We start from the raw sequence: 12,422 nt of genomic DNA, 5'->3' as shown, positions 1-12,422 counted from the left end.
CAAGCTTTTCTACAGCACTGGGTAGCAGGGGGAAGGGGGAGGTCTTGGTTTTATTCTTTCTGTAATTGTTTTTTATCAGTGAATTTAACAACTATTGCCTTCCTCTATATTTCAAACACACATTAAAAAAAAAATGAAGATCAAGAACATAAAATACAAATATGGACATTGTCCTCAGTGTATTGAGGCTAATAAGATATGCATAGGAATAACTATGGTACAAGGTTCAAAGTACAGACAACACACAAGAGATTACTTTCAGTTTAGAGATGGGGGAGCAGATGGGGGGCCTTATAGATAACTTCACAGTTCTTGATGGCTGAAGAGAACTTAAAAATAAAGAGATACATCTAGCTTGACCAGGCAGTGGCAAAGTGGATAGAGCATCCACCTAGGATGCTGAGGACTCAGGTTTGAAACCTCAAGGTCGCCAGCATGAGCGCTGGCTCACCAGCTTGAGTGTGGGGTTGCTGGCTTGAGCGTGGGATCAAAGACATGACCCCAAGGTCGCTGGTTTGAGCAAGGGGTAACTGGCTCAGCTATAGACTCCAGGTGAAGGCACTTATGAGAAAGCAATCAATGAACAAGTAAAGTGCCACAACTACGAGTTGATGCTTCTCATCTCTCTCCCTTTCTATCTGTCTGTCTTTCTCAAAAAAAGAAGAAAAATATAAAGAGATACATTTAAAAGTATTCATGGCAGATGTCAATCCTTAAACAAAAACACAAAAGTTCGAAAATAAATGAAATACATTCAGTCTTTCAAAAACCAAGAACAAAAACCCTGAACACAGATTATTGGCCAAAACACCAGCTACTCCCTATTTTTAAATATTTTTATTTACCAAATTAAAATTCTTTCCACACTTTAAATTATTTTACTTAGCAGTAGAGTGACACAATGGTTTTCTCTGGCTGTCAATGTCTCCTAGTGTTGTTATTAAAGTAAAAATTTTACTATTCTATGTCACACTTTGGCATGAATATAAGAATCTAGGTAAATGGAAGTATTTGTAAATTAAACTGTAATTCTCAGAATCAGGTCCATCATGTGATTCCTTTTTTTTTTTAGAACAGAGACAGAGAGAGAGCCAGAGAGAGGGACAGGTAGGGACAGACAGACAGGAAGGGAGAGAGATGAGAAGCATCAATTCTTTGTTGCAGCTCCTTAGTCGTTCGTTGATTGCTTTCTCACATGTGCCTTGACCGGGGGACTATATCAGAGCAAGTGACCCCTTGCTCAAGCCAGTAACTTTGGGCTCAAGCCAGCGACCTTTGGACTCAAGCCAGCAACCATGGGGTCCATGCTCAAACCAGATGAGCCTGGCCTCAAGCCAGCAACCTCGGGGTTTCAAACCTGGGTCCTCCGCAACCCAGTCTGTCATTCTATCCACTGCACCACCACGTAGTCAAGCCATTATGTGATTCTTACTAGGAAAATGTGACCAATGATTGGGAGTAGGGATTAGAGATTAACAGTTAGCATTTGGACAAATTTTGTACCCACTTTTTAAGATGTTCTGTCTGCACCATATTTAGTAAACCACAAAACATCATACATTTGTTTGTATCCCCTGAAAAGAGTATAGTATTTTTTTGTGGATGGAAATGGAGTGCATTTAAAAGACTCAAACTGGATACTGAGATATGGGAATGGAATAGCCGCTCATTTTCTAAACCACAACTGTTTGGTGTTTGCAGAGAAAAGTTTTGCCTATTGGTATTCTGGGTTTTTTTTTTAATTGAATTTACTGGGATACAGGTTTCAAGTGTACAACTCAACAAAACATCATCTTCACACTCACTGTGCAACCACTGCCCCAAGCAAGGCCTCTTTCTGTCCCTATCCCCCCCCCCCGCCCCGACTCTGCCCACCTCCACCTCTCACATTTTCCTTTCCCTCTGGCTATCGCCACCCTGGTGTGTGTGTGTGTGTGTGTGTGTGTGTGTGTGTGTGTGTGTGTGTTTAATCCCTTCCCCTGCTTTCACCCAGTCCCCAAGTTCACCCCTCCCCTCTGACAGCTGTCAGACTATTCCATGTGTCCATGCCTCTGTTTCTATTTTGCTTGTCGGTTTATTTCATTCATTGGATTCCACATATAAGTGAGATCAGATGGTATCTGTCTTTCTCTGACTGGCTTATTTCTCTCAGCATGACACTGTCCAGGCTCGTCCATGCATTCTATTATGATTGTTGCTTTTCTGGAAGGATGGAGGTGGGCAAAGGGCACGACTCTGACTAAAAACTGAAGGTGGCAGCTTTGTGTCAAAAGTTCATTTACTATGGTAATCCTAGTGGGGAAAATATGCCATTAACCAGGTGTTAAGTCAACGGTGCTGCTATACAATGTTTTCTAGTTAATTTCAGTAGTTATTCTGTTTAAAAATCAGTAAAAATTCTCGTGATTTAAAGGTCACAAAATATTGAGTGGATTCATTTAGTCATTATTTATTGAGCACCAGCTATATGCTAAGCATCACACTCATCATGCTGATCTAAGCTCAAACACATTACCCAACCCAAATGCAATGAAGTTTTAATGTCAAACTAACCCTTAAAATAGCATATCTAAACATGAGCATTCTAAATAATAAACAGAGATCTAATTGTTGTGACAGTGGAGCTACATAATATAATCTCTATGAATAATCTTCACGTAAAATTGATTCAAATCAGACTTTAAAAATAAAAAATAACTCCTTGTAAATGTTCCTTTAGAAGAAAAGTAATTGGGACTTTATTCCAATGCCATAATTGGAGACCTTTCACCATCTACTTTGACCAGTACGGACAACCGTTTCATACCTGCTCTTCCAATAATTCCTGCCACAGCAGATTGATTTCTTGTAACCTGCTCCAGCGCTCCTCCGTCCATCGGCACACTGCTGTCCAACGTTCCCCGAGTTTCTAGGACAGGAAGAAACCCTCCTTTGTCAACAGGGCCTCAAGAGGTAGTTATCACGATCCTTAAAGAAATTCTTGACATTTGTTGTTCTTTATTATGGAATAGCAATTTATAAATAAATATATATATATATTTTTAAGTTGGTTTAAAATAATACAGATGAATCCTATACATTTACAGGTGAGAAAAACTAATTTCCATAGAAGGTAACTGATTATTTCACATTACATAGCTGAAAAGTAGCACAGTCAGAACTCTAGCCTTTAACTTCCAACTCCAAATTTCTGCTCTTTCCATTTCATTGTGGTTTTTATTTGAATATTTAACATTTTTACATGTATCTTCAAAACAGAGCAAGCATCCACTCTTTGTGCTCAGATTTGTTTCAGGCTATAATTATCTTTTTAAAAAAAAAATTCAGTGCATCAATACTTTCTTAACCACCTTCTACATACCAAGAAAATTTTCATCTGTAGCACAAAAACTACGACAAAACTTTTATCCTCACAAAAACCATGTTGAATGAGAGAATTTCTATAAAACATACCTAATTTATTTTTTGTTTACATTGCATAATCCATAGAAAATTCAACAAAATTGAGCCACAGAATATCTATAAGTATTAGCAATACTAAATAAATAAGTTTGATTACTTTAAAAAAAAGTCATTCTTCATGATGACTTTCCTAACAAAATATTTTATTACCATTTTATAAATAATGATTAACAAATGTTCAACTTTATTTCTACATTTACTTACATATGAACAAGAGTTATTTAATTCATATGATCCTATGTTGATATGTAATCCCCGAGAAGGCTTTGTATGGTGCAGAGGGCAGAGAATTTAGAGCCGGAGGATAGGTTTCAGCATGAAATCTCCTTGTTTGGCTTTATCACTTCACCTCTCTGAATTTCAGTTTCTTCACTGGAAATAGGCTAGACATGAATCCCTGCCTCTCAGGTTACTGTAATAACTAAGTACGTCTGCACCAAAATCTCACAACCACTGGCCAACTTTATATTACAGTAAAAAAAGAAGAAGGATTTCATGTGATGAAAGTATAGTCTGAAAGTTTCCAAAAATCATAAACTGGCAACATCCTAGCAAATGATCCCACTATTATTCCAATAAATCTCTTTATAAAGACTTTATACTATTACCTTTCTGCAAAAAGAAGCACTTTGTTAGGGTTCTCAAAACTGTTGCTGAAATTCACAGATCGACCCACCAAAGAAACAAGAATATTAAATCCTACATGGCTGAAATTCTCAAACTATAATCTGCATGGCCATTTTTTTTTTTAATTGTAGATCCACTGAGCCCCACTCCCAGGAATTCAGGTCTGCTTGGAGCCCAGGAATCTACATTTTAACAAATTCCTCTATTGATTCTGAGCAAGAGGCCTGTGGATCACTTGTTGAGAGCTGTTCCCGTGCTTTCCAAACTTGTTACTATTACACACAAGGAAGGCAGGACCTCACGCAGCCCCGCCCACTCACCCCAAGGGCTGATGTAAAGGAATGATGTCAGGCACTCTTGTAACCCATACATGATGGAACCCTAGCTGAGAGGTACAACTTAAAGTAGGCTCTTCCAAATAAACAGTGAGATGGGTTTTAAAGAATAAGGACAACATGTACTCAGGTCTCACACCACTGGTCCCTTGGGATTATCCTTTTCCAGGTCCTTACCTGTAACTGATCTTCCAAAACAGCTGTGGCGCTCTCACCACTGTTTTCATCAACAATCACCACCATGTGAGTTAATGAATTTACTTTCACCTGTTCGGCCTCAAGATCCCTCTGCAAACTCTAGAGAAAAAAAAATTAAGATCTACCATTATTTCTACTTTTTCACATTTACCTATTTAAAAATCCACTCGATTGTCAGTGGTAATTAAGGACATTTAATGAGGCATCGTGTTTAAATTTCCAATCATTACCCTAAGTGATCTACTAATGAAACAAGCCGTTATACACCTTCACGTTTCATTATGAACCAAAGCAGCTTGAAGGGGCAATGTCACAACAGATTGCAAATGCAATGTCATTACTTTTATTCCAAGTTCTGGCAAAAAAAAATAGTGTAGCAAAAATAAGTTCAATATCTACCCTAGGAATCAAGATAAAAATGTAGAACTAGTAAACAAACAAACAAATAAATAAATAAACTCCTGCATTTAACTGTACAAAGATCATTTTCTCTAGTGAGTTTGGCATCAAGTGAGAGATTAAGCAGATACTATTTGATCGCCGGAAGCTATTCTGATTAGCTACCCAGGAAAGCAATTAAGGATACATCGGTGACTTCTGTTCTCACCTTTTCCACAGGAGGAGGATGGCAGGTACTAAGACTGACATACAGAGGCAATTTTTTATTTATTTATTTATTCATTTTAGAAAGGAGGGAGAGAGAGAGGGAGAGGGAGAGAGAGGAGAGAGATAGAGAGAGAAAGGGGGAGGAGCAGGAAGCATCAACTCCCATATGTGCCCTGACCAGGCAAGCCCAGGGTTTTGAACCGGCGACCTCAGCATTTCCAGGTCGACGCTTTATCCACTGCGCCACCACAGGTCAGGCCAGAGGCAATTTATTTAAACACTACCAACAGTGCTGTCTATGCCTCTTGAGATGTATTTAAAGTACCCCTAAGCTTTATTTATCAGTTATCTAGATATTTCATTGAAAAATCAGATTATTCAAATAGCTTGCAGAGAGGCTATTTTATTTGCTCTACCTTTCCTGGACTATAAAAAGTTACCTCCTGAATTTGTGACCAAAGTAAATTGTCCACCAAATTTTGATTGTTCACCTCGTCCCTGATACGTTCCTAGATCACAGAAGAAGCAATGGCTTTCCTTAAAGGATTGGATACAGACAATGCTGAGGGGTTGCTTCTTTGCCCACACATGGCATTGATGCCCACACACTAGAGTCCTTAACCACCTGCAGATCCACAATGATTCCTGAGAATCGTATGAAAGCTATGTGCTTTCCTAAGAAAACTATACATACCCATAAGTGTGCATTGGTCCCAGAAAGGTCACATCCCCATGAACTCCACCCCTAAGCTACTGAATAACAGAACACTGAAAAGTGTCCCACTTCTGCACTAATGATAGAAGCCCCCGAGAATGCTTAGAGTGCTGCTTTTTTATCTTGGATAAGGTATAAAAGAAATATGAGACAGGTTTACTTTGTGATCTTCCAGCAGCTTTTGGAGGGATTCTAAGTCATCGTCCAGGGGGCAAGTTTCCATCTTCTGAATGCGTTCCTCCGTGAGTGTTAACCAGGCAGAGAGCTGCTGCAGCTGCTGCTTCTGCAACTCCATCAGCACATCGTGTAGCCTGTCCGGGGAGGGCACAGTATTATTCCACCTCGCTCTCCCCTGTGCAAAGGCAAGTACACACTCCGGGCAGCAAAGGAAGGGGGCAAGGAAATGCATTCCTGTCTGACTATTTAAAGTAGCATTTAGCCTTTAAATACAGAAACAAGCAAAAAACACTTTCACCGTTCTTCCTAAGTGGAGTTTTTTTTAATTCAATCAAAGAATAGAAATAGCAGGGCCCACCACTCGTATCAGATTCATTGTTTCTTCAATCAGGAATTCCTGGGTATTAAATAGGTGGAAATTGCAATGGAATGCAGTTTGCTCCTGAATATACAAGGCAGGAAATAAAACGAACCACAGCGAGGGAAAACTGCTTTAAAAAAAAGTTACAAAACCAAATTGTAGATAAATACTACATAATCTTGTCTTCTTGTTGTTTTAATAGTTAGCCAGTTTTAATACAGCAAATCAGTAACTGAAATATGAAATGTCTTTTCCTTCTTCCTAATTTCTATACTCCAAGTTTTACCTTTTAATTTGGTTGACACATCAAAGGAGAAACAAAGATCATACAAAACTCCAGCAACATTACAAAAACAAACAAACACCCAAGTCAAATTTGACAAGGCAAGTTCTGTAATTATCATTCTTTCACGGACAGACGGACAGACTTTCACCCGAGCTAAAGCGGAAAATGCACTTCTGGAAGAAAATGTTAAGTTTCTTGGCTTCTGCTCACCGGGACTGTCTGTCCATACTCTCTACCCTAAGTGCCTCCCATCTGGCGTTCAGCAGGGTCATTTGTTCCTGAATTTCAAACTCCTCCTCATCGGACAGAGTTCCTTGTATTATCAGCTGGTTCCCCGCCTGCAGGACGCTCCCCACACTGCTCTGGTGTGCGGTCAGCTCCATCATGAAAGCCTGGAAAGGCATATCGTTATGATTTGTGAGCTTCTCGTCACAAATAAATCAACAAATAAACAAACAAACTGTTAGCAGACAGAGGTAGCCATGGAGAGTGTAAATAAAGTAGACTTTGAATACAGGAAAGCAGCAGCTGGTCTGAGTAAAGAGGGGATTAGATCAGAGAGAACACTATTACATCTGATCATAGCAACTATTTTTAAGTCAATGCTGCTTATGATGCTGACAGACCGTGAACATGGAATTATGAGAAACTATAATAAATAAGACACCCCGCTCACCCAAGAGGAACTACTTAAAGAATATAACCATTTCTATTATCATGCAAGTCAATTAGCATACTGGCACAGAAAGAAAGCAACTACTTAATCAAAAAGAAATCTCCATATAATCAAGTCAGTGCAGTGCAATATAATATACCCTCAAAATAGTAGGAAATTTTCATTATATAAAATCATACACAAACACCAGATAGGATATTTGCTTAATTGTACAATAAATAAAAGGCATCACTTCCTGGGGCACATTTCAAATCTTCAGATTCAGTGTATTGATTAGCCATTTTGTGTTTTAACTGTAACAATACACTTCAGAAACTAGCAGTACTATGCATTGATTTTTGTCAGTGGCTCCACAGAATATACAAGTTACAATAAGATTAAAATCCGAAATCTAATTCCAATACACAGTTCAACACCCACCCACACCAACTTCATAACCAAACCCGATTTAAATATCACAAGTCCGGAAACATGCCAGGACCTTTCCATGGGGCGGAACTCAGTAACCTTACATCTCAGGAGAAAGCCCCCAATAAAGCACAAGCACCGGGCAGATAGATCCCACTCATCAGCACAGATTATTTACTTCGTGGGTGGCAAACTGGTCTTTGACTTCTTCCACATCATCAGAGATGTCATCCTGCTCCTGGAACGTGTCCTCAGCGGACAGCAGCCACGTCAGCACGTCCTCCAGGGCTGTCTGATAGCCGTCCAGATCCATGTCGACCTCGGTGACAGTGCTGGGGGTCTCAGCCCGGGGACTCCCGTGCCCCTCCTCCGACGCTGAGCTCTAGAAAAACAAACCGAGAGAAAACCCACAAGCATCGTGAAGACCAGAAGGTGTTCGACAGGGACACGCTGTGCGGACAACCCTCAGGGACTGACTCACAGACAGACAGCCAGTTCTCAGGAGCTGGGTGAGCCATGCTGGGAGCCAGTCCAAAAGCGTTTATCAAGTGTGCCCGGATGGCAGAGTAAGCAGCAGCATGCACACGCAGGGCCTGCGCTCAGGGGGACTCTGACACAGTTTGGGAGAGGAAAATTACCCCCATGATTCACTTCCAAACAAAAAATAAAAGGGCTATCAGCAAAGTTATAAATTCCACGGTTCCAACAAGAAGTGCTATTTGAGTTCAGCAAGGGCTAAAATAGGAGAGTTGCACAGAAGATCATGTTGGGCCTTAAAGGATAAACATAAGATAAAAAAGAGCTAAAGATTAGAACTTTGCTTTGACCTCAGTTAAACCACTTTTACTGCAATGCATTTAGCATTTTATTGTTGACACTGAAAGGCAGACACGCATTCAGGCTGGTGATGGTATTTTTTGGAGACAGTTACCTTCTAGTTTAATTGCTGGCCTTATTTTATTAGCAGTATTATTTATTTTGTAAAGCCAATGGGAATAAATTTATCTCAAGCAATGGAATACTTTCTCATATGCTTTAGACTCTTACAACCAACTGAACTATCTCTCTTTTGTTCGTGTGTTCCCTTTCAGAGCAAAACTCCCATCCCATCGCCACTTAACCACTTCTCCACAGCACCCATCTCCACTTAACCACTTCTCATCCAAAATTTTTATGTATTTCAAACACACAAAAGTGTACAGAGAACATATTAGAAATGCTCATGTACAGTTCAACATCCCCTTTCAGATCAATATCTGTCCTCACCCCTGAACTGAAAAGGCTTTGCCAATGTCACCAATAACCTTCACATGGACAAATCCACTTTCCTAGCATCATCTTCAGGGTGACCAAGTAATTAACCAACAAACTAGAGCACTTCTGCACAAACAGTGCTGGGACAACCCATGTGAGCCAGAACTGCTCCGAGCAAAGCCAGAGCCATCTTGGTCACCCTCCGTCGTAGGCTCTCAGCAGCATTCATGCAGCTGCCCTCCCCCATGAAGCCCTCCTTGCCCTGCTTCAATAACACCATATTGGTTTTCCTCCTGGTTCAACAGCCAACCTGTAAGTAATGAATCTCCTCAAAAGTAAGTGCTGGGTCCTTTTTTTCTTCTCTCTGTATACTTGGTCTGAGTGCTTACGTTCATTCCCATTGGATTTAAAGAACCAGCTATATCCCACAGACATCTACCTTGATGTTTCTGGTCCCAGACTCCAAGCTGTTCTGTCCGACTACCTAAATATCTTCACTTCAATGTCTCAAAGGCATATCAAACATGTCTTTGATTTTATTTTTTTCCCCAAAACTTATTCTTCCTTAGACTTTCTCATGTCAATAAAAGGCTCCTTCAAGCATGTAACTTCTCCAGCTATGAACCAGCCTTGGTTTCTCTCTTTCTTTTGCCTCTCACATTTAATATGTAAGCAATTCCTACCTTCAAAATACATGTCCAAGCCATTGAGACCTTTCTAACTCCACCACGGCCATTGTCGATCCTCAGGACTACAGCAGCCTGCTAACCTGCAACTGGTACCTTACTTTCTGTTGCCACCCACACTCCCACCCCTACAACCCACTTCTGCCTTAGCCACCCAGACTGATCTCTGGGAAATGGAGTCACATCACAAGACTTCCCTGCTTAACATCCTCCACTGCCTTCCCAGTGTTATAAGATACAATTTAAAATTCTTAGCATAGCTTACAAAACTACTGTGACAGCAAGAAATTAAATGAGTGAATGTGAGTGTGTAAGCATGTGCAGGGTTGTGTAGGTTTGGATTTTGATAAGTTAATCAGGGGAGACTTCTCTGAAAAAGTCCCATTGAAACTGAGGCAAGACTGGAAGCTCACCATGCAAACAGTGGGTGGAGAAGCATTTCATACAGAGAAACCCACATGTCCAGGAATCCTGGGGAAGGGGACAGAAAAGTCCACCACGACCCCAGTGTAGAGGCCGGAGATGAGTTAGGGAGGGAGGCTGGGTGTTATAACTATAAGGGCAGGTAAGGTCTTTCATCAGCATGAAGGCTGGAACAGGAAGAAAACACACTCCAGAGACATTCTGGAGGAAGAATCAAACAGACCCAGGAAACTATAATATATGCAGGAGTTTTATAAAAAAAATAAAACAATGCACACACTAATGAAACACTGTATAATTAGGAGACAGGCAGTGCCAAAGACAGGGAAGGGAATATGTGTTCAGTTCTGGGCCTCAAATGCTGAACCTATACAGCCAAAATAACCCTGGAGAACTGTTAGTACCAAATCTCTAAGCTCTAATGATGATATCTGAGAACTAGGAAACTTCATAAGTGGCCAACCAAAGGTCGCTGAGATAAGCACCAGGGTCTACCGAGGTGGCAGATGGATGAAGGCATTATCTAAATGTAAACGTTCAGAAGACAATAATTCAAACACAATAGGAGACTTCCATCTGAGCCATTAATTTAAAGAGAAATGCAAGAAATATTTGTTGGCCACTATGCTCTACAGCACAGAGTTTGTAGAAAGACAGAGAGAAAGAGAGAGAGAGAGAGAGAGAGAGAGAGAGAGAGAGAAAGGCTGGCTATTAGCATTCATTGCCATGTTACAGACGCCAAGCTTTGTCAAAGAGTAGATGATTAAAACTGGACCACATTTTATTTCTTCAATTAGCTTAATTCAATCTTCAAGGCACTAATGAAAGCATGCAAACGAAGAGGTTAATGTTACTGCACTTGCTCTTAATCAAATAGCAAATGGCTTCTGCAATTCTTACCATGCCACCCGGAGCCCCAAACAGAAGTGATCGTTTTATCTACATCCCATGAAAGGCAAATGAAATCTCCTTCCTTTTTAAGAGACGATGGCCTTAACTATAAGAAGTAAAATACCCCAGCTCTCTTAACAAAAGAAACCCAATCCAATAAAGGAGTGACTCAAACCAAAGAGCAACCTCAGAAGATTATCTGAGCCACTTAAAAGGGTACATCATTAATGCAGGACAATAACTACACCACTAGAGACAAATGCTTCTCAGCACTTTTTCAGTCAATTACAAAAAAAAATACAGCTTTTCCTCAGTATCATTTGATTTTCAAAACTACTGGACTAAAAAAAAGCCCTAGGTTCACAATCTGGCCCCATCTCTGACCTTTTTTCCTTAATAAGTTGTTCTTTTTTTCTATAAGTCATGCTATTTTTTAAATCAAGACGTTAAAAGGATTGGTACCTACTATCCGAAAAATATATGAAATTAAGTAGGTTCTCTGAACCTTGGGGGGGGGGAAGTCATGCCAATTCAAAGCCATTATCTTTATAGGAGAATTAACTAACATTTTTTTTAAAAAGGAACTTAACTGAGAATGAACGATAACACCAAAACAATCAAGAAAGAACTTATAATAATGACAGCTGCTGCTTATGGAATGTTTATTAATACTGTTTTAGACATTTGGAGTCCAATATCTTTATGAAGTGGGTGGGTTTATCTAGATTTTACAGATAAAATGGTGGTTGAGAGGGTAAGTAACCAATCCAAAACAAGTAGGAACAGGAAGGAAATGTAAGCTTCCAAGCCGTGCTTTCTGCCTCTCTAAAAATGTATTTCTTATCCGTTTGAAATTCATGTATATCCTTTGGTTGCTGAAATGTTGGACCAAATGACTTGTTAAGGTCTCACCTAACTGTGAAAAGATTCTCTTATTTTATGAATTAAGAGGAACGGTCAGACCAAAACAGACTAAAATAAAATATGGGTTAACTCAAGACAGAATAATTCAGGAGGAAAAATTCATGGCTTTATTTATATATCCTGGGGGGGAAAAAACTCATTTATATCCTAATGAACAAAATCATTATAAGCCTTTAAGTGAAAAACTCACCAAGTAACATATTGTCAATTATTACTCCTAAATGAAAGGGAAAATAAAGCTTGCATTTTGATAGCCCCGTGAAAATGTAATGGCAAAAATCCTTTTGTTAGTGGCAAAAAGAAAATTAGTTCTTAGAACAAAACTAGGCTGACGTGAAAAAAAATATCTTTAGCTCAAAACGACAGTGATAAAAGCTGGTGACCAAATAAATG

The 12,422-nt window shown here is 39.7% G+C and overlaps 1 protein-coding gene across 6 annotated transcripts in view; it reads right to left on the bottom strand.

Moving 5' to 3' along the window:
- UTRN (utrophin) overlaps window positions 1–12,422 on the bottom strand; it is a 510,071-nt gene that overhangs the window by 361,424 nt on the left and 136,225 nt on the right. For all 6 annotated transcript variants that reach the window (XM_066248060.1, XM_066248061.1, XM_066248058.1 and 3 more), the window contains 5 exons: window positions 8,030–8,233; window positions 6,978–7,159; window positions 6,104–6,254; window positions 4,602–4,721; window positions 2,807–2,908 (listed from right to left, as the gene is read on the bottom strand). In XM_066248060.1, the coding sequence (XP_066104157.1) occupies window positions 2,807–2,908; window positions 4,602–4,721; window positions 6,104–6,254; window positions 6,978–7,159; window positions 8,030–8,233 (759 nt within the window). The remainder of the gene's footprint in view (window positions 1–2,806; window positions 2,909–4,601; window positions 4,722–6,103; window positions 6,255–6,977; window positions 7,160–8,029; window positions 8,234–12,422) is intronic.

This window comes from Saccopteryx bilineata, chromosome 12 (genome assembly GCF_036850765.1).
Source record: "Saccopteryx bilineata isolate mSacBil1 chromosome 12, mSacBil1_pri_phased_curated, whole genome shotgun sequence".
Lineage (NCBI taxonomy): Eukaryota > Metazoa > Chordata > Mammalia > Chiroptera > Emballonuridae > Saccopteryx > Saccopteryx bilineata.
The sequence above is the reverse complement of the archived record's forward strand: the minus strand, read 5'-3'. Positions and strand labels throughout refer to the sequence as shown.